Below are 24,290 nucleotides of genomic sequence, written 5' to 3' on the forward strand. Positions count from 1 at the left end.
ATACTTCCAGTGGTGTTATTCTACTTTATAATTCTACAACACTTCAAAGAGAAATATTTGGCCTTTTAACAGTATCTATGTGATAGTATCCATTCTGCATTCTGAAGTGTCTTTGGACAAGAAACTGAATCCTAAATTACCCCTGACACCCGTATGGAAGGTGTGTGATAGAAAAGATCCCCTTGTGAATGTGACTTGTATAGTAAGGCGTTTTTTGAGTGGCTGATAAGACTGAAAAAACATATAAATACACTCTATGTACTGAATGCAGGACCTGTGGCGAACTGTGGATTGTTCCACTCTGGTGTTGCTCATTTTCTTACTCCAGCACTGCAATTAAAACACCTTAAAATAACTGCTTTGTGATCTGGAGCTTAAGAATCACTTTGAAGAAACCTGCAGCACATATTACATTGAGAGGGGGGGGGGGTCATTTTATTCAGGAAATTTTTGCCGGAAGTGTGGGATTTGATTGTGGGTAGCTTGACATTACGCGCACTTCAATGCCAACTTTCTGTGCGCGCACAGGCGCACTGTTCACTGCCAAACAGCTCGGCTGAGCTGGAGTGAGGAGACTTGACGCTGCCACCACCGCAGAACCAACACATCCATTATCTTTCAACTTAAACACAGAGGTTGGGGGATTTTGCAGCTTTTACGCACAGCGCCGGAGCGTCTGGCGACTTGTTTCTACTTTGCCAGCAGCAGGTTGCGTTGAAGCTCTCGATTCATTTGAGCAGTTTGGTGTCGGACCTGTTGTCTGCACAATGTGGGGGGTCCAGAGGACGCGGTACGCAGACTGCAACGGCTCCGAAGCCAGCGAGGAGACGGAGATCGTCGTGAACATCGGCGGAGTGAAGCAGGTGCTGTACGGGGACGTGTTGAGCCGCTACCCGGACACCCGGCTGGCTGAGCTGGTGGACTGTTCCCTGAAGTCTCCGGAGGAAATATCTTCACTGTGTGACGACTACGACCCGGACACCGGAGAGTTTTATTTTGACAGGGACCCCGATGCGTTCAAGTGCGTAATTGAGTTGTATTATTATGGAGAGATCCACATGAAAAGAGGAATCTGCCCCATTTGCTTTATGAAGGAGATGGAGTTCTGGAAGATCGACTCGGATTTCCTGGACGAGTGCTGCACCTGCCACCTGCAGGAGGTGGAGGACGAACTTGCAGAGATCGCAGAGAAAGTGAAAACTATCCTGGTGGACAGAGACGGAGACCCGTCTGCTGCGGGCTGGCAGCGCTTCCAGATGTGCCTCTGGAGGCTGATGGAGAAGCCGGAGTCCTCGATGCCTGCGCACATCATCGCGATCATCTCCTTCATCTTCATCCTCGTCTCCTCCGTGGTCATGTGCGTCGGGACCATCCCCGACCTGCAGGTGGAGGACGCAGAGGGAAACCTCACGGAGCACCCGACTCTGGAGGTCATCGAGACGCTGTGCATCTGCTGGTTCACTGTTGAATACTTCCTGCGTCTCATCTCTGCCCCCAACAAAATCAAATTCGTGTTTGCTTTCATGAACATCGTCGACTTCATGGCGATCATGCCCTTCTTCGTGGTGCTCATCCTCACCTCCTTCGGCGCCGGGATGATGGAGCTGGCTAACGTGCAGCAGGCGGTGCAGGCTTTACGCATAATGCGCATAGCGCGCATTTTCAAGCTGGCACGTCATTCCTCCGGACTCCAGACGCTCACATCTGCCCTGAAGAGCAGCTTTAAAGAGCTCGGGCTGCTCCTCATGTACATGGGCGTGGGGGTCTTCCTTTTCTCCGCACTGGGCTACACCATGGAGCAGAGCCACCCGGAAACCCTGTTCACCAGCATCCCCCAGTCCTTCTGGTGGGCTGTGATCACCATGACCACAGTGGGCTATGGAGACGTCTACCCCAAGACCACTTTGGGTCGGTGCAACGCGGCCATCAGCTTCCTCTGCGGGGTGATCGCCATCGCGCTGCCCATCCACCCCATCATCAACAATTTCGTCCTGTTCTACAACAAGCAACAGGTGCTGGAGACTGCGGCCAAGCACGAGATCGAGCTGATGGCGCTGCGCTCCGGGGAGCTGGAGGCTGCACCCAATGCGCACCAACACGTTTGCGGTGCGGGGGTGTGGGACAGCACCATGCGCTCCTGCCACAGTGAGACATACATCCCTTTACTGAAGGATCCCAGGGAAGGGGCCGGCCTGTCGACCCCCAGCAAGGACACGAGCTTTGGAAGCACAGCCGAGACCACCGAGTATTTTGTCTCGTGAACAAACAAACACCTTCAGAACAGAAGAACAAAACATCAGAAATAATTATCCACTGTTGATTTTTGATTGATTCAAACTTAACCTCTGGGTTAATGATACAACGACGACTTGAGATTGTAAATAGCCTCAATAGAAACTGCAGCCATGGCCTCTGAGGACCTTCATATTTTGAAGAATTGCACCTATTAAAGGGACATACATTGACTTGATGAGCTTTGCCTTTGCGCAGTGACTCCCTGTGGGCTGAGGGGAACAGCCAGTACGTGGATTCCCCCTATGTAGGCTCCTTATATAACTCCCCCATCCCCAATCCTCACACTCAGACTGTAGACGGCACGGTAGCGTATTCCTCTGTACAGAAATATATATATATCACCATGAATGTTTTTTGGTTTTTTTGAAGTAATAAAGATAGGAAGCTCCTGTGAGAGAAAAGACAAATGTAGTGAGTCCATGAGAGGTTCCTGAGGCATCAGGTGTTTGAAAGTGAGACCTACAGTGCCATACATTTCATAGGGAATATATGAAGGCAACATATCATGTCTGTTTTTTGCCTGTGATCTTCCTGGGATCAGTGTTTTATGTTGCGACTGAGAGTGAGGTAGTGTTTCAGATGTAAAACTCAGTCTGTGCAGGAGCGTGTTAAAAGCAGTGGATGTGTCAGTGGGGCTGCGATTCTGCGAAGGATCACGTTGTCAACACTGGGACCTGAGCAGCTGCAGGACATGTTCTTTTAATGGGTTTACATTTTAGCAGCAGTCGTCACCACTCTGCTCCGAATGCACGAATATGCCGAGGTGAAGCAGCAACAGGCTGGACGTGAAACAAAGAATAATCCAAATAAGTGATAATAATAACTTTATTTGTGTAGCACCTATATAAACAAAGTGCTTCACAAGATCAAGAGGGTGGAAATTCTGAGAAGAGGCAAAGAAGGAGCTCAGATAGATGAAAAAGATGAAGAAGAATATGAATAATCAACCTCTTTTTCAATAATTCATGAAAAACGATATGTAAGAGTATGAATAAGTCTGTATCTGCCTCAAACATGGGTCTAAATTCAATTTTGAAACTTACAGAGATGATGTTTCTCACACTGCGTCCCACACTTTCAAAAATGAACTCAAAATTGCCCTTTAATGGCTGCTATATTTAAAGGTTAAAATTCCACAATTTGAAAGGTCACTCCTACACCATTAGCCTGAGTGACACCAAACCTGCCGCAAGAATTCAACATTCCCCAGAAACTTCCTCTCTCGGCACAGCGGGGGGAGCTGTAATTAAAATGGGACATTTAATTCAGACGTCACGTCCCAGATGTCAGGGTTTGATTTTTTTATTGTAACTTGGAGGGACGAGCCGTGTCAAGGCTGCACTCTATGTGCCCCGGTGTTATTTTATTAAATACGCACAACAGCTCGGATGTAAATACATGGTTTGTGCTCAGAAGGTGAAACATTTAAATTGTTTAACTGAGGAGAACACAGAGGGCGTCAGTAGGAGGTGGACTCACAGTGACATGGTGCAGGGGAGGAGGATTTGAGTGTTCACCCTCACCTGTGGGTTACATTTTCACTTTGAGCTAAAAATCGTCCTTAAGACTGAATCATTTAACCCAAGAAATGATGGATAAATGGCCCAAATCTTTAAAATTAATACTTGAGCCAACTATTTAAAATGTTTATTACTTACTTTTAACAGATGAGACTTTTCTTGCTTGCAGCCTGGTTTCCATGCACCTTTGCTTAGTGTTAAGGTCACTCCCATTAGCAAACTGCAAGAGTACACAGCACCTAAGTGTGGATGGGTCTCACTGCTGTGCAGGTAAAGCTGTAACCTTCATGCCAGCATAATAAAAATGTAATTTCGCCGGCTGAAAAGATATCATGGACCCATTTTTTAACAAAACACAACTGTAACAAGGTCGTTTAATCTTCAACTGATCCACGTTGGACATGAAGAGGTTTTTGCACAGTAAAAAAAATACAGTGTTTGGCCTGATGAGGGAGCTAAGAGTAAAGGTCACAAAAATAAATATTTGAAGTGCCACACTGCTCCTCCTGTCAGAGTGAAGGAGGCTGATCCATCTTCCTGCCTCACACTGACAGAGCATCATTCACTGGCCCAAGACGTCAGCGTGTTTGATAAGCTCGGACTCAGAATCAGCGTCTTACTGTTTCCCACCAAGCTCCCGTCTAAGTTGTGCTGCCCGAGAGAGAGAGATCACGGAGGAGGTCAGGCAGGACTCTGCAGTGCGTCCACCCACACGTGTCCAACACAGGATTCTGCTATCTCTGCCGACCAGCTGCAGATTCACACATGTCGGAGCGGGAGAGAGGCCTTTGTGCACGCTGACAGGTGGAGCTGGAATGTCAAAGGCATGCATTGTGCAATGGTACAATGCCCCCCCCCCAGCAGCAGCAGATGCAAATACACATGCACCCACCTTCACGTTCAAATTTAGATTCATACGCATGCACACACACACAAACATCCTCCCTTTCTCTCCCACAATTGCATACAAATAATTACAAGCACACAAACACACAACCATCTGCGGCGTACTCTACAGCGACCTGCTGTGATCCGACGGCTAATCACCAGTTTTTACTCCCACATGTTGGTCATCTGCGGCGCTCAGTGGGCGTTTTAAGATTAGAGCGGCTCCTGAGTATTTACACGAAAATTTGTGCTCATCATTATCGGTCCATTAAAAAAGCCACAAAGAGAATTCGTACAGCTTGTTAACGGACATTGCCACTGATCCAGTGTATTGTTCTGGAGGGTCAGAGCTGTTATATCCTCAGAGGTATTTTTTTGGGTAAAGATGAGTTGTCTGACAATGTCCTGGGCAAAGGGATATTTATTTGAGCCACATGATACGACTTTAAACATGAGGTTGTCTGATGCATCTGCAGAACGAAATCCTCTCAACACACAAAAATGATGACAAATGGTGGGTTTGTGCTTGAACGGATTTCAACGAAACTTGGTGGAACAATGAGACACAGGCCAAGTGAGAACCCATTGAATCTAGGGGACAAAACAACGTATCCAGGGTTTATTGTCTTTACATTTTCACAGATCTTTTGCGGCTTGATTGAATTTGAGGGCAACTATTTGGCCTTAGCGGAGGTATGCGTTCCACTGAGGGCCGTTCTAATGGTGTTTACATGATCTTGCTGACCTGGCTTTCCACTGTTAACATGCAGCAAGGGTAGAGAAGAACAATCTCTGGCGTGCCGTGTTGGTTTCACCGTCATAGTGTTAAACCATGGATCGCGCTTGAAGATGCTGTAAATAAACACAGCTTGACATTCAGCCTGAACCCGGTGATGCTTCCAGCTGCTGCTGCTACAGTCAGTTACCTGGTAACTTCAGTGGAGAGAAACTTAAAGAGATCCGTGTTGACAGTGTCGTCCGCGAGAGTTTCAGATGATCGAAGCAATTCCTGAATCCTCGTGTATCCCGTCCGGCTGACTGCCAGCTCTGGGATTGTTTCCTGGTGACGTACTGGCACAGTAGTATTAGGTTACACCGAACCATTTGAGGACAGCGAGGACACACAGGGACTCTCCCCCACTCCGTCGACCTGTAGGACAGCGATCTTTTACTCAACTCTCTAATCTAAAAATAGGAGAATCCCTGACGGTATCCTGGACACACATATAGCACAGACAAAGAGAAGTTCAACACAAACAAGAGGTAATTATATCTTACATGTACGTATATTGTTTTCACCACGGTTACACGTAAAGTTTAACTGTGGTTAAGTTTCGTGTAAATCTGGTGAGTAGTTTCTGCGCCTGTACGCCATACAGGCTCAAACATCAGGATCCAAGTTGCAAATAGTGAAAAAGAAAAATAAAGACGGAGACAGACGGAGAGAGAGAAAAGAAACACAACACAGGAGGTATTCAAAACACCTCCTGGATAAATATGGCTCTCTAGACGACACTAAAAGCCGATAATGTCCAGCCTCAAATGGAGCAAATGGGATATTTGAATGGATTCATATCCTGGAGAAAATGGCCAAACACATTCATTTGAATAAGAATGTGTAATGCCAGGGTTGAACAGCCCACCTCTCCGAGCACCATCTCCATTTGAGAGATATTTGCCGCAGAGGGAAAAGGTAATCTCCCTGATGTCACATTCAGAGGAAAAGGAAGAAACATAATCGAGGAGCGTTTTTTATTTTATTTTTTGTGCAAGATGATTTTTTTCAATTGGAATGTTTGTGCGTGGGCGTATCCTGGAGCACTTTGATTCAAGCCGAGAGCTTTCATGACAATAATTACATAGATTAAATTTGACCTTCTTCAAAATAGCGGAATAGGATGAAGCACCGAACCCACTCAAGGCATTTGCAAGAATTATTTTTCATATCTTCTTTTTTTCTCCCCCTCTCACCTCATCACTTCTTCTTTTTTATCTTGCAGAGTGTATCTGGTAAAATCATCACGTCTTTTCCCTTCTGGCTTTTCTATAACAATGCAGATCAGGAATAGCGAGTGAGAATTTATAGAACCGGCAGAATGTAAATACACTTTCATTTCACAGAATCCAATAACTTGAGCCCGGTCAGCGCATCGTACCGAATGCATTACTAAACTGCCCTCGCAGCTGACTTTGCCAGAACCTTTCAAGATGTCAAGGTGGAGTGTCAAACAATAAAATCAACACAGTCGTGCTGCGGCAACATAAACACAGACGAGTAGAGAGGAGGTGCAGCTTGTGCAGAGAGCTGAATGAAGGTTTCTGCTTGAAGGAAGCTGCTGGATAGAAGCTGTGGAAGGCTGCACCTTCGGAGGCTGCTTTTGAAGACTGTCACAGCGGGACACCACTATAGACGGCCCCGTTTTCGAAGGCTCCCTCAAATGAGGCAGACGAAAGCGTCCTTCTCTCCCAGAGAAATGAAGGCTCCGACTGGTGGATCCTTCCTGGCCCCAACATAGGGTTCAGGATACAAACTGTTTTTCAAGGAGACAATGGTGCCGGCAAGCGACAAGACGTCCAGTGCTTGAGTGTCACGCTTAAACTCAATCAACAGCTAATGATACAAAGAAAACCAAGGGGCAGTAGAACTTTCTCCTCATGTCAAACTTCAGCTCTTCTTGACCAGAGCCTCTTATTTCTGTTCGGTCTTCGAAGGTTGCAGCCCCTGAATTGAGACACAGCCTCAGTTATGGCTGCACTGACACTGAGGTGTGTGGTGAACTCAGTATTTTCAACATAAATCAGGTCTAAGTGTCCTAGTGGATCGCTTCAGTAGTTTATTACCTTTTATCTTTTGTCTTAATGAAAATACAGATTTATGTTCAGCGACTCCTGAGAGCAAAATTGAACCGTGGTGGATGATGTCGAACCACCGCCTCGGTGGACGTAATAACCGTGAAGCTGTCGAAACCCTTTACGTGATAAGAAGACGGAGGAAAATGGAAAGTGTGCGTTCAGCCTTTAGTCCCGCAGCCAGATCAGTGTCTTGAGATTTGACTTGAAGTTATGGCCGGTTATGGAGTCTTTTTTTTTTAACGATGCCTTTTGATGTGAAATAGAGAGCTGGTGGTTCTGGGCAGTTTAATACTCAGCCTCAGTGAAAACATCTGCGTTGGCTCCTGCTCAAGTCGCTTTACGACGTTTCTACGTGACGTCGCCCAGTCGTCTGCTGCTCTGAGAACAAACCAGGTTCCTGCAAAGTAGAGAGTTACATCAGATCTCGTGCTGCAGAAAATAACCTCTCTGATTAGAGTCATCTGTTAGAAATGTTAAACCAAGGGGAACAACTAATGTTTGTGAACTCATATTATTATAATCCATTATAATCTTGCATATTTACACAAATGTGCATTTTATATTTTACAGTTGTAATTCAATTAAATCACCTTTTGAGATCTGCTTGAAACAGATATCTTCTTTGCTTCAATGTTTAAAACATAAAGCTTCCAAGGGGCGTGAATAATTTAATGGGCACTGTAGACTTGGACTTTATTGAGGAATTTTGTTGCCTCATCAATCTGAAATCCCAGAGAACAGCTGAGCAGCATCTGATGACCACTGTATGAGACCCTGTAGCTCTTACATTTTATGAATAGGAAGAGACTAAAACTGAAATTCAGCAGTCGGAGATGAAACCTTGAGAGTTCATTTGATGTAAGTGATCACAAACAGGTCGGATCGTTTAGCTAATATCTCACAGGGCCATTTTTTTTAGTTTCACAAAAAAAAATCGCTTCTCACTGCCAGAAGAGGTCAAAAGTTGAAATGTTTGAGTGATAGTTTGACGTTTTTATTCTTCTTGCAGATTCTTGCAGAGAGTATAATGAGAAGATCCCGATCACGCTCATGTCTGTATCGTAAATATGAAACTAAAGCCAGCAGAGGATTAAACTTGAACAAACATCAGTCTGATAAGAACTATGTAAAATGAAAGAAACCATCTTTGAAAGAAACTTATTTGACATGTTAAATCACAGCTGTCTTCCCGATACTTCAGCCAGCCACCAGGGGGCAATCCAGACACTTTGGCTTCACTTTTGGGAGCAGTACTGTCGTCCATCTTTATATACGGTCAGTAAAGAAATTAAAAACAAAGTGAAGACAAAGACAAAAGACAAATTAGCTAATTAGAAAACCTTTTGGCTGGAACTTTGGATAAAAGTGAGCTGTTTCTTCCTCTTATGCTACGCTAGGCTAATTCCCTCTCTACGTCCCATCTGTATCGTACAGTAGAGACAGTAGAGTGTGTTATTCTTCCCCTTTAACTCTGAGCAGAATTCCATTGAGGGTGATATTCAAAAAGTCTAAGAACCAACTCCGTCTTTCAGGCCGACACCGTTCAGTCCCCGGTGAGAGTTTGTGAATTCTGCAAATATGAATATGTAAATTTAAAGTTGGACTCCCAGTGAAGCTGTATTATTCATGTTTTGTACCCATTAATGTCTTGAATAGTGTTTCTTTGAATTGTCATTTAGTGTCGGCGCTCTGTGTTTTTCTGTCACTGCTTCACGCTGTTGTGCTGACGGCTTTGATCAGGCCTCGGCTGTCTGAAATCACACACTTCGCCTTTCTACTGCTCACATTCTCCAGAGGAACTTGAAAGCGTTGCCCATTGACAGCTTTAAATGACTTGTTCAAAGCGAAAGCTTGTTAAAGGAGCCTCAGTTTATTTCAAAAATCAATTCTCGGGTTTTCCAGCAAATGAATTTAATTAGAAGGTTGTAAACAGCCACGCTTTAGAAACGGCTCTCCTGTGGACCTCTGCCTGGAGAATAAAAACCTACGTCTCCTTCTGTCTGGTACGAGTTGTGTTTGCTTTCCTCTCCGTCACTCAGATCATGCCCTTCGCTGATGGTCCCCGTTTCAGAAACGGTGCTTTACACTGGATCAGCCATGTTCTAGTGGTGCCGTGTCACTTCCGGTAATAAATGTGTGGACATGTAATTAAGGAAATTGGCCCCCGAGAGACCAAAGCCATTGTAATACATCTGACCTGATGGCTGATGCACTTGCCCCCACTGATTATCTCATCCAGAGACAATGATGTTTTATGGAGCAGAACATCCATGTCATAGAGGCTTGCTTCAAGGATTTCAATTAATTTAGGGCAACAGGTCGTTAAAAAAAAAAGATATTTAGTGAAGGCATCACCAGACTTGTGTTTCCTCTGGGATGTCAGTTTTATTTCCGTCACAGATGGAAGTTTGACAGTTTTATATTACTGCTCCCAAGAAATGTTCATGTGAAAAAGTTCTCGACTGGGAAATTTCCCATGAACCCCCTCTCAAGTAGGATTATGATGTTGAGTTTTTGTTTGGATTACATAAATGACAAATTTCTGGTATCTGGACCCAGCTGCAGATATTTCGGAATAATTAATGTGTAAAACAGTTGGTATTTTAAGGGGGTGGCATGATGGTACCTGCTCGGTTTTGTGCCTTCCCGTGTGGAGTTTGCATGTTCTCAGTGCGTCTGTGTGGGTTCCCTCCGGGTATCTGCCTCCTACTACAATACATGCAATACAACACATGCCGATTAGGATAAGCAGTATAAATAATGGATGGATAGTGTCTGAAACATATCACCTAGCCTGTCAATAAAGGGTCAATAAATGCCACATAGCTCATGACAATTGCTTTTTTTTCTTGGCTGCTTCATTCCAGTCAGACACAGTTGTCCTGAGCCGTCTCCACACTTACCAGTGACATATGACCTAACTCAGTGGCCTTGGCCCTGTTCCTAGATGTTGTGAACACATTTTAATGGCCGCAGGCACGTCTGCGTGGCCCAGCGCCCCAACAACAGGTGAACGGTCTGTTATAGGCCCTACGTAAAGCCCCTCCAGACAGATGGTGATGCATATGAGCCCGGTGTGAAGGGATATCATGGAGCCGACATTAAAACTTCTGGCAGAGGACGTGAGGAGTCACCGGGGAGATTTAGACATCAAACTGTGATGAAATGCCGCGTCCTTGTCTTTTGTGCTCGGAGGTAATTAAACTCCCATGGCCCCGTTTGTCCCCTGCGTGGGTCACTGTGAGCGAACACAGACGGATGGTGATGTGCAGATCAATCTGCCATCCCTGGAAAGAGGAATTACAGAGTGAGACGAGAAAGGAACAGCGGGGACGAGTATTTACAAGAAAGATCAGCGTCGGATCAAAGCAGCAGGGATCGAACGCCGTGCATCGCCGCAGTGGAACATTTACATAGTCGGTGTGGTGCGTGGATGTGTACTGTCCGAGGGGAATGGCAGGAGGTGGGGGAGGAGCGGATGATCTGACAGTAACGTTTTTAAGACGACTACATGTGGGAGAACAGAGCTGCTGTGTTTCCTGAGGGTGGGCTAATGAAACACAGATCAGGGTCCTGTTTATCTTTATTTTCACTAATGAACAGTGGTGTTGACGATTGCATACGATTGAGACAAAAACTTCAAACCTGGACAAAGAAATCCCAAAATATCCATCGGTTACATCACTGGAGCTATGATGAAAATGTGTCGTTTGGGTGAAACTTGATATTTATCTGTTGTCTTTGCTGGTACTTTCCTATTTTGTTTTTATCAATAGTTTCATTTGCTGCGTCTGTATCTGGCTGAGAAAAGCCCCAAACATCCATCAACACTGCTGCTTTGTGTCCTCTCTAATTTGGCCATTACTAAGTTGTTGTCATCTTGATATTCGTTTCATTTTTCATTCTTTTGGACCCGAGAAGCCTTTTTTCTGTTCCAATTGCACCTTCACCATTACTTCTTCTACTTCTGTGTGCACACAGGTTTCGATGGATAAATAGCCGTTACATTTCTGTGAACGTTCTCCCTGTGGTTACAGTCGTCTTTGTATATGTAAACAGCCTCCATCGAAACCTTTATTCCCCTCAATAGAGCAGCCTGGATTTGTGGGCAGTGTTGTGTGCAGTGTCCATCTAGGAAGAGCCCCTTAATAGCCCATTTCTCAGAAGAGCACGAGGGGCCATTTACAACAACCAGTCATACAGAATGGGAAACGGCTTCAGCCCTCTTTCCCAATAATGAGATAATGCGTTAAGGCAGCAGCATATTCCTTTTCCCCGCGTTTGTGTTGTCGAGTGGAGCGATGATTTATGAGCAGGAGAATGCGATGAATACAATGCACATACAATTATGATAGACGAAGTTCCAGGTTAATGCGCGAGTTCAGGCTATTTTGGTCAAATTGATCCTGACCGAGAGCTGCAAAGCATGCTGGTCCTGAAAACGCGCAGGTTTGAGGCATAAACAAAATGACGTCAATCCCGAGTAAAGGAAAAAAAAGCGTAGGATGTTTGACGACGGGCTCAGCAGGTTTGACTGTTGTTAAGTGCTCGCTTGGTTAATGGCCTCAAGCTTCTGAAGGCAGCCACAGTGTGACTCCTCTCACCCACCTTCAGGTTCACTTTTAATGAGTCCAACAGACTCGTCTTTTCTTCTTTCAGCCTGAGCTCAAACACACGTAAACGTAAGAAGGTGATTGTGACCGGAGAAGGATGAAGGTCGAAGAGCAGAGGTGAAGCGCAGCAGTGCAGATAAATTTGGCAACATGTTTTGTACAACGGGAGGAAGTGGACATGCGGCGTCCATCTTTATAAACATCTATGGTTCAAGCGAGAAGAAGAAAGTAAGCAAACACTAGTTTATTACCTGCAGATATCAGAGGAATCCTGGGTGAGAGCTGGTTATGATTAAAATGTCAAGTGATTACTCCGCTACTATGAGCTAATGAGAAGCTATCAAAGACAATAACGTCTCAATTACTACATCAACAAGTCGTAGAGAGGCCACAGTCAGTTTCAAAAGCGTGAAAACTGTGCACGTGACCTTTTAGATTTCCGTGTCAGTCGGTTATCATTAGCACGAGAGTACGGCATCGTGCCCGAGAGCGAGGCTCCGCTCCTCCACACTCATCAGGGGAGGGAGCTTCATCCTCATGTATCTAAGGAGCACAGGGATCAGTGCCGGTGGGGGGTTGGCTGGAGCAGATGGAGATTAAACGTCTTGCCCAAGGAGCAGCAGTATATTGTGGAGGTCGAGGAGAGAGCTCTTCTCCACTGTCCCCCAAAACAGATGGTTCCAATTAGAAGGAACCAACTACTGAACAAATTCAATTTAATACATTTAAATGGCTAAATTTAATTGAGTAAATTCACCTTTGACTGATTATTTCTTTGAGTAAGTTCAAATCAAATCAAGAAAATTTAATCCAGTTAATTTAACTCAAATTTAATCAAGTCAAATCAACTTAACTATTGAGTTAATTAGTCAACAAAATAATTGAATTTATTAACTTGTGTATTTATGGTAGAATGAACCACATGAATCAAACCTCCGAGGTGTTTCTCCTGCTCTTTGGGGAACATTCAGGAACAAGATTCAATTTCCATAAGTAACAGTCACCAGTGGAGGCCCATGTTTTATATATTGTATCAGGGTATATAAATTATAATTATATAAATTATTAAGGTAATAAATTACAGTCCAGTGCACTCACCGTGATCAAGGCTGGACAGGAGGTGTGTGGCCATGTAGAAAAAACACACACACACACACACACTCACTGAATGAGAAAGAGACCAAAGGAAAGAGAAAGAGAAAGAGAACGAGGGATATTCAAACACAACCAGCGGAGGTCAGCTGGAAGACTCTTGCATTGCTCTGCCCACACACTCCCACATGCTCAACATCATTAAAAACAAAAGCGCATGACTGAAACAAGGCCGATGTGTTGGAGTAAGGATTCAACGTAAGACACATGAAGGAAGGAGAGAAGTGAGCTTTCATTTCATGTAAATATGGGCCACCACCGTTTCTTTTCATTATCTAAAGATGCTTGGATTGTTCTTTAAATTCATTTCAGAAAAAAAGATTTAAACATCTAGTTTGCCCAAACTGTGAATTACTAATACAGTATGTGCCTTGTGGATTTTTTTAAATCAGTTTAATCAGAATACATTTCCTGTCACATTTGTTTTAACGCATGTTTGCCTCAGATCTGCAGTAACCTGGTTCTAAAATGAGCGCCACCACCTCTTCAGCTCCTTAGGGTCAACATTTTTTGAGGATCTTACGCCCCCCAGTGGGCTGGACCACATCCAAACGATGACAAAAACAAGCAGAGGTCAAAGGAATTTGATTATTAAGTTTTATTTCAGGGTTTAAAACAGTGGTATTTTTTTTGTTTGACATAAGAATGAAGGATGATGGGAGTAAATATATTTTTTTATTTACCCCATCTCTAATTTTTGAAGACCAAGCTCGCTGTCGGTCAAAGACGCCACTTGTCGATGTTTGAGAGCTTCGGGCCCTGCACAGGTCACCGTCGCCAGAAAGACAACGTTGTGAGGATGGACAGTGAGCCACTTCTTCAGAAACTCAATCTTCTCGTCACACACCCAGGGGTTCCCTGCTAACATAACCTGAAAAGATGATCCCCCCTCATCCAGAAAACCCGAGGGGAGACACTGCAGCTGATTATGATTCAGCAGCAGAAGCTCCAGGTGTCGGAGGCCCCGCAGGAGGGTCGCCGGCAGATCTCGGAGGTGATTCTCCTGCAGGAAAAGGTTGGATAGTTTCAGGTTGTGGGTGAAAGTTGCAGGTTTCAGGGAGGTCAACTTGTTCCCGGCGAGGTTCAGCATCTCCAGGTGGTGCAGGTTCGTCAGGGCGTCGGCTTGTAGCTCCTGCAGATTGTTATCGCTCAAGTCAAGGCTCTGGAGATGAGACAGCTTCCGGAGCAGAGCGGACGGGACGCCGGTTAACCGGTTCCCAGACAAGTCCAACGATATCAAGCTGCTGTTGACGGAGAACCACTCGGCGTCCACTTTTTCAATCCGATTATTCATCAGCACCAGATTATGGAGTGAGGCGTGGCTGAAAATGTCGGGAGGCAGGTGAACGAGCTGATTCCCGGTGAGATCCAGTGTGTTTAAGAAAGGAACCCCCTTCAGCAGATCTGAGGGAAGGCTTGTCAGGTTGTTGTGATAGAGCTGCAGGTAGTTCAAGTGGGGAACCACGCTCAGATGACCGGCGGTAACATTGGCGAGGCCGGTGGACTGGATGGAGAGTCGCATGGTGTTGGGAGATAAACCGTCGACAGGGAAATGTGTGAGGGAGCTTCGGCTGCAAATGACCTCTGATAGGTGAACCGAGCAGGAGCAGAGGTCCGGGCAGGAGTAACGCCATTCAGCCAGGGCACTCAGGAGCAGCCACAAGTTCATCTTTAACACTGCAGAGAAAATAGATACACAAATCAATGATTTAGATTTAAAATCATCATATTGTTAAAATCATGATCTCGAAAGCATGAACCTACCTGACGGGGAAAAGCAGAACTCCCTCTGTTTTGAACGTGGACTCGGTTTTATTTGAAATGTCAAGTACATTTGACTCAGAACATAAAGTGTTGCAAGAGGCAAACAAAGCCAACAGCAAACAAACCAGCTCATCAACTGACCGGTTCACTTTTCTCTGTACTTTCCAAAAGTACCACACACAAGTCAATATTTTCTTTGCTTTTATTTCGGCAGGAATTTTCCATTCAGTTTTAATGTCTCCTTTTCGTCCACTTTCATAATCTCTTGTCTTGTTGTTAGGTTATTTTCAAAGAACTCCAAAAGTAAACCTCTGGTAGTTCTGCTGAATAAAATGCAGATATTAAACATAACCTGGCGTATGTAAAAATGAGAAGTTGTGGTTCAGAGGCTGTAAAAGTATTGCTTCATATTTAGGGCTCGTATCGATGGTATCAATCTTCTCATCAATTGTTGGCTATGAAGTGAAAAAGCTCATTTCCAAAACCAATGTGTCACAACTCTGTTTATCTGCAAGTGAAGTGCAAACAAAGACACAATCGTATGTTTTACTCTAAATCACATTTAATTATACACTCATGTTACACCAATACAATTATTCATTTATTGAAACGTTTGACAGGCTGAACTGTCAACTTTACCGTGTCAGATAATAACCAACACGACGATGGAAATGGTTACGACTGAAGATTTAGTTCACTCGCAGTCAGCGACATCACCGACCGCCCAGATAAAGACGGAGGTGAAGCACATATGATGGTTTGTGGCAGGAACACCTTCTTCTTGTTCTTCTGCAGCCACCTCCACAGGTACTCCACCTTCCCGTCGCACTGCCAGGGGTTGGAGGTCAGGTCCAGACCCTCCTCGTCCAGGGAGCTCAGCCGGTCCAGAGAACCTGGAGGGATGTGGCTCAGCTGGTTGTCTTCCAGATACAGGTTCTTGAGCTCAGTGAGCTCCTGAAACAGCTTCTGGGGGATTTTGCTGAGCTTGTTGCGAGAGAGGAACAGGTAGGTGAGGTTGCGGGTGCTCTCGAGTACAGATGCATCCAGGGTTTCTAGTTTGTTGTCCTGCAGGTTCAGCCTCTCCAGTTTGGTGAGCCCGTCCAGGGAGTTTGCAGAGATCGTCTCCAGACGGTTGTTGGAGAGGTCAAGACTCTCGAGCTGCGGCAGCTTCTGGAGCAGAGCAGTCGGGACCTTTCTCATTCGATTTCGAGATAAATCCAACCAGGTGAGAGTGCTGTTATCAGGAAGCCACTCTGCATCCGCCGTCTCAATCAGATTGTCCTTCAGCACCAGGCTGCGGAGCGGAGCGTGGCTGAAGACGTCGGCTGGCAGCTCGGCCAGTTTGTTTTCTGTCAGATCCAAAGTGCTGAGGTGAGGAACACCCCGGAGGAGATTGGAGGAAAGGTGCTGCAGGTGGTTGCTGAACAGGTGGAGCTCCTGCAGCAGGGGCGTGGCACTCAGGTGCCTCTCCGAGATGGAGGTGATGTTGGTCAGCTGGATCGTGAGCATGGTGGTGTTCCTCGGGAGACCCTCGGAGGGGAACACTGTCAGGGGAACCTCGTTGCACACCACCTCAGCTCTTCTGGAGTAACACTTGCAAAGAGCCGGGCAGGACAGGGCACCATGGCAGAAGTATGCCAAGCAAAGGAAGGCGAAAAGGGCGTTCATCACTAAGACACAAGAAAGAGAGGATGCAGAGAAATTATTATGAGGCAGACAACTTAAATATCTCCCTGACGTATTGCACCACTGCAACAACAAATAAAGTACAAGTGACGTCATTTCCAGGTCATGCACATGATGTTCGGTAACATGAGTAACAAAATAAAACTTACCGTCTTGTTTTCTAGTTGAATCTGTATCAGCCGCTCTGCTCTTTACATCAGATTCAGCAGTGCTCTCTCTTGCAAATTACTTGGGGCTCAGAACCCCCCCCCCCTCAGTCTAATCATTACTCACTGAGCAAACACTGACCCGTCACCACACAGACATTTGTCGAGGACACGCAGTTGTTGCAACAGAGAGAGTGACTAACCTGACGGGAAAGTACAAGACCTGGAAACTTTGTGATTTTGTTACTTCAGCTTTTAAAAAACGGCTGATTAGAGAATATCAAGTTGAAAACGTTAATGTGAACATATGTGAACGATGGTTTTGCTGAGTGAAACACTTTGAAGTTAGATGTTTACATTAATGTCTCCTTTGGATTCTCGTACAAAGGCAGCGAGGGAGAGCGAGCGTGTGGGAAAGAAGCAGAAATGCCCGATCATCAGTTTAAAATGAGGTGTATTGGATTTATTTTTGCTAAAAATTAGACTCATCATCAGAAAAAGCTACTTCGAGACATGAGGTGTCGGCTCAGCAGAAATAAATTATTCACTTTGCCCAGATGCAAACAGTTAAAGTCGCACGGCTTAGTTATATAACAGGTTGTGGACAGTATGGAACCAAGGGATTCATACAATTAACTTAAGTAAACGTATCATACAATAATGTGAAAGTAATACAAGTAAAATTAATCATTTTATAGAAAAATGGCAAGTATGAATGTGTGTATTCAATTAAAATGTTTGTTTAATAAAAATAACAAAATACTTTTTATAACCTTAAAAGCTTCTCTTGCCAAATAAACTATATAAAAATTGCGTAAAAAAGACAACAGTCAAACACAAGTTCCTTGAAAATACTTTTAGGAATGTAGAAATGCTCCCTTATGAGTAAAAGTTCAGAATTAAAAGGTTATTTAGGTAAAAATATGGAAGTGAATATATAAATAAATAAGGAACCTTTCAGGTTTAATCTATAACAGTGCATCATATTTTGCATCATATGTTGTAAACTTACCTTCTGTTTGCTATGTAAACTTTTAATCCACCTAACCTGTAACTCCAGCTCTGAATTAAATTGAGTAGAATAGAAAGAACAATATTTTTCAATCAAATATAAACGTGTGGAAGTATAAAATAGCAGAATAATAAGAAAATACACAGTAAAAGAACATGAAGTTCTTATTTGTACATGCGTTTAGCGTTTAGATTTAATCACGACAGTAAAGAAATGTAGAGGAGAAGCCTGCAGATGAAAGCGTGACTTCACACTGAGGAGGAGGAGGAGGAGGAGGAGCAGCAGAAGGCTTCGTGCCACCTCAGGTCAACCTGGTCGGTACAGTAGGTTTCACGCCGGCTGATACAGAGGATTGGATTGGACCTGCAATAAGAATTTAGCAGATGGGCAACACGATGAACCGTCATACATAATGTATGACGAGTGCCAGTTAGCTTTAGGCTGTTCTGAAAGATTTATTTCAGTCAGGCCCACTCACTCCACATGCAGCACTGAGGTACAGACAAAGCTATACTGCAAACTGCTGAAACACATCCTGCAGCCACAGCTCGCTGGATTTATAATGTGTCATAATGTACATTAACATCATTCTCTGCTATGTTACTGTACATTACTATAGTGTAATTTATACATTTAGGATACTTAAGTATTAATATATGTTGTATTATTATTTGTAGATATAATACATATGTACATACATAATGATATGCATGCACACATATACTGTATATATAGATGCACACAAATATATACATAATATATGCATACATATACACACAAATGTCTAAACACACACCTAGGCCTACACACACCTTTACATACATGTGTAAATATATGCGCGCGCGCGCACACACACACACACACACACACACACACACACACACACACACACACACACACACACACACACACACACACACACACACACACACACACACACACACACACACACACACACACACACACACAACCCTTAAAGCAAGAATTAACCCTTCAACAGCCCTTTGAAAGAAAGTGAGGATCGGCTAAAATGTCCCCACTCCGTCAGCATGATGCTCAAAATGGTCCTCACAAAGATATAAGCACGCACTCAAACACACACTTCATACACCGCATTGCCTCTTTTGATTCCGTGTCGACGCTGGAGGGGAAAATTGTCGTGTGAAATTCAGTAGAAAAGCTTCAAAATAAGACGTCAAGACACAAAAGAGAGCGTCAGCCTCGGTGTCTGCAGAGCTGCACACATCTTCAACAGCAACAAATTTAAAAAGACACAAATGAAAACATGAATTCTCCAACAGAATTTATTTGAATTTGTCATGGATGTAAAGAAGGCACATCATTTCTGTTCAGTTCACATTATTCCGTCTTTATGTCTTAATGGGATCCATTTAGTATTTAGTGTCATATTGCGTGTCCAAGAAATTCAAGAGTCATAATGATGTAAAATCTTCCATTCAGCAAAAACTGTAGTCATACATCTACAGCACAAGCATGTTCTGTGTAACGTGCTGCAGCTATATCCATACAAATAAAACAATCACATACTATGAGCTACACAGACTCTTCATCCTATGTACAAATGATCACACACACGCACACGCCTGACACGTCACAATTATAAATCCACGTCAGCCACGGCATCTGACAGAATAATATTTTTTTTATGTCATGATTATTATAAAACAAGGCTGTTCTCTATTCACTTCTTCTTTGGTTGAAGTCTCACTGTAACACCAAAAAGATTACGCTGGTTTTCCCTCTGGTTAAAATGACAAACGGTCCCAGTTCTCATGACGACGGCCGGTCGCTGTGAATGTTTCCTCTCCACGATTAGCATTTTTTTATTTATTTCTCAGTCTTTCAGTCAATCTTTGATCAGCCGGGGTTAACTGTGGAGAGAGAGAGAGAGAGAGAGAGAGAGAGTGATTTGACAACCTGGGATGCTGCTGCAAAGACACGCCCACACAAAATCCACACATATGAAACGAGGGAGCTGTTCACACGGTGCATGAGCAGAATACGCTCGACCACGTAAGGGAACAATCTTGGTCTGTTTGCAAGAAGTAAAATATGGTAACTTGGTTTCTAAGCTAAGCAGCTGCTGATTGTAGCTTTGACACGCAGACATAAGAACGGCATCGATCTTTCCTTCTTCTTGCCACCAAGAAAGTTAATGAGCTCATCTCCTAAAAACATCAAACTATCACTTCAATATTTTACTTTGCAAAGATCCAGATCCAGATTTTTCCCAAAGCCGTCTCCTGTTTGTGCAGGTGATTATGTGCAACCTGCAGATTTATCCACAACGTCAAACTGTTCTTCTCACGAGACACAAACACTGAGTTCCTGATTGACACTCGGCTGCAAATTTGAAGATCACACACACAAAAACAACATGCTCGTTTCTACGCCTACACACTGCAACCACACACACTCGATCCGTGCAGAGGTGCGGTTACCCTCTGTCCCCCCTCTTTCACCTCTTCTTCAGAAGAACATATCATCATCATCATCATCATCCAACGACCAATTCCAATCTCTCAGGCCAAACTCAAGCAATCTGAAACAGTAATGAAGGTCACCGAGGGGTCAGGAGCCTCATAATGTCTCGAGGGCAATGTCCGCCATGTTCACCAGGGGGCAGTGTGGAGCTGTGAGGTGACTAAATGCAGCTCATAATGAGGAGGGGGTTAACAGGCACAACAGCACGGCACTATGGCGGGTGAGCGGGCGAGGAGGCTGGCAAACACACACATTTCTGCTACTTACAGTCTCCCAGCATGAGAGACGTTAGAAAGGTGGGGTCAGAGGTGAAGAGGTCAGGGGTCAGTGGAGGATGATGCGGAGCATGGGGCCAGTGCTGGGGGGGGAGGAGAGTCAGGGTGTGGCTGAGAGGGAAAACTTTGACAAACTGAGACTTAATCAGTCACAGAAAACAAAACAGACACACTTAGTAACTCTCACTCTCATGGTTTCTATTCGATTAGGTGGAAACTGACGCTGAGTGAGGGGCCATGTTGGAGTGTTAATGGTGCAAACAGCGTTATGCATCGTTTAAAGCAAAAATATTAGCAGCAGGATTACGCGAAAAACTACTGAACTGAATTCTATTTTTGTGAAGGTGTGTGACCGCAGGACGGAGCAGATTAGGATTAAATAGGCAGATCCAGGAATCTAGTTTTCACTGTATGAGAGTAAAAAAAGCTCCGTTCACACATGTTCAACCTGGACTTTTTCAGACATTAGCCGGAGGAGCTGCACAAACGTCTGAATCAGCTGAAGCGGACTTTAAAACAAAAGTTGAGGCTCCGCAAAGTTCACGTCACGTCTGATTGAGCTGATGTGCAAAAAGATAAAAGGACTAAAACTGGCTGACACTCTCATTTTCCCCAAAAGATATGTTTCTTGCTGTAAAAAGAAACCGATCACATCCAGTTACAGTTCATAAGGTCGTGATGGTGACAGCTCAGAAAACGATTCCACTTAAAGGAGGTGATGATGATAATTAGTAGGAAACACAAATGAAAAGCTGATGAGCACCACACAACAGATTTAAGATAAGATTGTCTTTAAATATTCTCTGGAAATGTCATTTTAAAATTCACATTGAAAACCTCCCATTTAAACACGATTACATTCAAACATAAATGAGAGAAAGGCTCTGAAACCTGAACAGATCAATGAAATACAGATTCATCCTTTAGAACATTCATCGAGTGTTTTTGCAGCTTTTTCCGTGACATTGTTCGTACAATTTTATAAACAAGTCCGATTCAAAATTGTTATATGAATACATGGAGATTTTGAATTGGAAGAATGCACTGTTTTGTGGTTTGAATTAAAACTAAAGTATGACCTTAGAATAAAAAGAAAAACTACTTCAATCAAAGAAAAAGAGACGTTTTACTGTTGGGGTGAACTCTCTCTCTCTCTCTCCCCAGGGTCTTACCTGGTATTCCCTGACGACTGCTGCGGTTTGCTGGACTGGACCCTTATGGCTCGACGGTGGGACGACAGGTGAGGCGAACCCCTGGGTGACGGCCGCGGTGAGTTCCGCGGAGAAGAGAGCGAGGTGGCTTCAGGCGGGCTGTTCGGCGCAGAGGGAGGACTCATGGTCGGATGTTTCCTCGGGATGCGTTTGAGGAGGTGGCTGACCCAGCGCTGCTGCTCCTCCTGCGAGTTGCTCAGCAGGAGCAGCTCTTTGGCAGTGGACATGTCATAGTTCACTGTAAAAACAAAAAAGAACAGGTTTTGATTCTCCAGGTGGTGGTGGGGGGGTGTACTGGACCGCTGAGTTTGAAATATCAGGTCAAATATCAAAAAAAGGTTAAAAATCTATAATGTGTAACAAAAACAATTAAATAATTATAATAACTATTATTTAAATGTTATATACTTTCCTCAATGATATAATATAATATAAGACCACCATTGGTCCTCATTGGTTTTTGATTACTCATATAATATATAGCTGAAACTATGAATCCATTCATTTACCAAAAGAAAATGTATTGAAAACTGTTTCTATAATTGTTCCTTACATTTATAGTTTTTGAAAATGAAGATTTTTAGATTTCTGTTCTGCTTTATTCATTATGAATCATGTTTATTTGGGGTATATAAGGGTGAAGGTTTTCTTTTTTCTACTTTCTGATAGACTGATGAAAGCCACAACATTTAATTGTACATTCAGCGTCACTGACCCTTGCACGGCACGATAACCTCCTCCTTTTTGTCCAGGTGTTCTTTGTGGCACTTGGTGTGGCAGCGGCGGCACTCGAGGGCGGGCGGGGGCTTGAAGACGTGCCACAGCGGCCGAGTGCACGCCTCGCAGGTGGACGGGAAGTGATAGAGCGTGAGGATGAACTCGTGGCCCTTGTGGTTGATGTAGGACGGGCGGTCACCGAACGGCGCGGCCTCCACCGCGACCTCCTGCTCCCGCTTGCTCTCCCCCTCGTTGGCATACAGGATCTGGAGGGAGAGAAGACAGGGAATGCAAATGTTATTCATTGCATTATTAACTCATTTAATTATTGAGTACGTGATTCAGACAGACAGTCAGAGAAGGAGAGGCGGGAATAATGGGCTTCCGGGATCATTACCTGGAATATTCTTGGAATTTCTTTGGCATCTGCACGATACACATCAGTCTGAGTGACGGGTCGGACGTGGAACAGTTTACTGCAGGAGGGAGGGAGTTACTTTAGCTCACCCGGGATCACAAGAGGAATTATTTCTCTCGGCATTGCAAAGTTTACATGTGTAACTAAAGAGAACTAAAGATTTAAAATGGCACAAGATATCAGTTATATACATTTTAAAGCTTACTTTTCAGCCCAAGGCCCCTGAGATAATGAATGAACGGACAGAAAGGCTGCATATCCAAGGTTGTAATGTGACTTAATCATAAAATGTGTTTAAGAAACTACTGATGAAAATGTTTCACATAAAAGTGTATAGTCATTATTTCTTGTTGAAACCCTGCTGTAAAGGACTCACTCGATTTCCAGGGTCATGAATGGGTTGGCCACCTCTCGGTCCTGCTCGCTGTGGTAGAACAGGATCTTTTTGCTGCTCACCACCACATACTGAAAAACAAAAGGGAAAAAACAGGAGGCGACGGGGTGAGTGGAGGGAAATGACTCAGTGTGCAGTGGTAATTACAACGAAAACAAAATCAGTCGATATGAGAAATAATGGGGGCCACGTTACTTTCTTGTCCCAGCTAAACCGCTTTGTGTTCTTGGCCGGAAGTGAAATCCAACCTTCGAGCCTGGAGTCTGTAGTTTGTGGAGAGAAAAAACAGGAAGATGTGAAAACAAAGAGGAGAAGACTTTACTCATGTGAAGCACTTAGAAGAATACTTTGGTGGAGTCGCTCAGAGAGGAAATGATTTTGGGTCAGCGACAGGAAGTCCTGCTCTTTGTTTTCAACAAACACTGACACACCAATCAGGGGGAGCTATGAGGGTTATCGGGGATCAATATCTAGTCAATAAAATAAAACAACCCTGCACAAACTGTCACAGCTTTTTCAGTGAGTGGAATAAATTTCAACAAAGCAGAGCAGAAGCTGTGAGTTCTCGTGTCCAGAGAACACTGAAGAGGATTAAAGCGCAGCGGAGGCAGAGTCAACACAGCAGAGGGATTAACTGCAGGCTTGAACCAGAGCTGCAGTCATTTCTTTCCAAACTGAGGGAATGGGGATGAGAACAGCAACATTTTTTGATGGATGGATAAATGTTACAACACCATAGACTGTAAAATAAAGATGGACGACGTGTCTCCACTTGTTCGCACTATCCGGAAATGAAACCAAAATATCCCAGATACGAACGCTGCCATCTTACACTTTAGGA

General features: G+C 44.1%; 4 protein-coding genes across 9 annotated transcripts in view; 1 reads left to right on the plus strand and 3 right to left on the minus strand.

Moving 5' to 3' along the window:
• The first annotated feature begins 541 nt into the window (after positions 1-541).
• Positions 542-4,124, plus strand: LOC118099044 (potassium voltage-gated channel subfamily F member 1). The gene has a single exon (XM_035143296.2). It carries the CDS (start codon positions 768-770, stop codon positions 2,259-2,261), a length of 1,494 nt encoding a protein of 497 aa, XP_034999187.1. The 5' UTR covers positions 542-767; the 3' UTR covers positions 2,262-4,124.
• Positions 4,125-13,904: 9,780 nt separating this feature from the next.
• On the minus strand, positions 13,905-15,226 carry LOC118099114 (phospholipase A2 inhibitor beta). The gene is made up of 2 exons (XM_035143394.2): positions 15,086-15,226; positions 13,905-14,998 (listed from the first exon to the last, which is right to left on the minus strand). Exons 1-2 carry the CDS (start codon positions 15,216-15,218, stop codon positions 14,001-14,003), a joined length of 1,131 nt encoding a protein of 376 aa, XP_034999285.1. The 5' UTR covers positions 15,219-15,226; the 3' UTR covers positions 13,905-14,000.
• A 403-nt stretch (positions 15,227-15,629) lies between these two features.
• On the minus strand, positions 15,630-18,497 carry LOC118099115 (leucine-rich alpha-2-glycoprotein). Its single transcript, XM_035143395.2, has 2 exons — positions 16,921-18,497; positions 15,630-16,755 (listed from the first exon to the last, which is right to left on the minus strand). Exon 2 carries the CDS (start codon positions 16,751-16,753, stop codon positions 15,761-15,763), a length of 993 nt encoding a protein of 330 aa, XP_034999286.1. The 5' UTR covers positions 16,754-16,755; positions 16,921-18,497; the 3' UTR covers positions 15,630-15,760.
• Positions 18,498-19,215: 718 nt separating this feature from the next.
• LOC118099269 (rho-associated protein kinase 2) overlaps positions 19,216-24,290 on the minus strand; it is a 32,093-nt gene continuing 27,018 nt past the window's right edge. For 2 of the 6 annotated variants that reach the window (XM_035143709.2, XM_035143703.2), the window contains 7 exons: positions 23,645-23,712; positions 23,432-23,520; positions 23,035-23,113; positions 22,636-22,903; positions 21,882-22,158; positions 20,413-20,492; positions 19,216-19,821 (listed from right to left, as the gene is read on the minus strand). In XM_035143709.2, the coding sequence (XP_034999600.2) occupies positions 20,420-20,492; positions 21,882-22,158; positions 22,636-22,903; positions 23,035-23,113; positions 23,432-23,520; positions 23,645-23,712 (854 nt within the window). In that variant the 3' untranslated portion in view covers positions 19,216-19,821; positions 20,413-20,419. Of the gene's footprint in view, positions 19,822-20,391; positions 20,493-20,701; positions 20,793-21,881; positions 22,159-22,635; positions 22,904-23,034; positions 23,114-23,431; positions 23,521-23,644; positions 23,713-24,290 lie in introns of all 6 variants that reach the window. The other 4 variants (XM_035143706.2, XM_035143704.2, XM_035143705.2 and 1 more) reach the window with 4 other exon arrangements.

This window comes from Hippoglossus stenolepis, chromosome 20 (assembly GCF_022539355.2).
Source record: "Hippoglossus stenolepis isolate QCI-W04-F060 chromosome 20, HSTE1.2, whole genome shotgun sequence".
NCBI classification, from domain to species: Eukaryota; Metazoa; Chordata; class Actinopteri; order Pleuronectiformes; family Pleuronectidae; genus Hippoglossus; species Hippoglossus stenolepis.

Bases quoted from the DNA above. Each gene is read 5' to 3' on its own strand.
- LOC118099115 (XM_035143395.2), bottom strand. From the start codon at position 16,753: ATGAACGCCCTTTTCGCCTTCCTTTGCTTGGCATACTTCTGCCATGGT.
- LOC118099114 (XM_035143394.2), bottom strand. From the start codon at position 15,218: ATGAGCTGGTTTGTTTGCTGTTGGCTTTGTTTGCCTCTTGCAACACTT. The intron at 14,999-15,085 runs GTAGGTTCATGC...TTTTCTCTGCAG, and splicing joins GTTCTGCTTTTCCCCGTCAG to TGTTAAAGATGAACTTGTGG.
- LOC118099044 (XM_035143296.2), top strand. From the start codon at position 768: ATGTGGGGGGTCCAGAGGACGCGGTACGCAGACTGCAACGGCTCCGAA.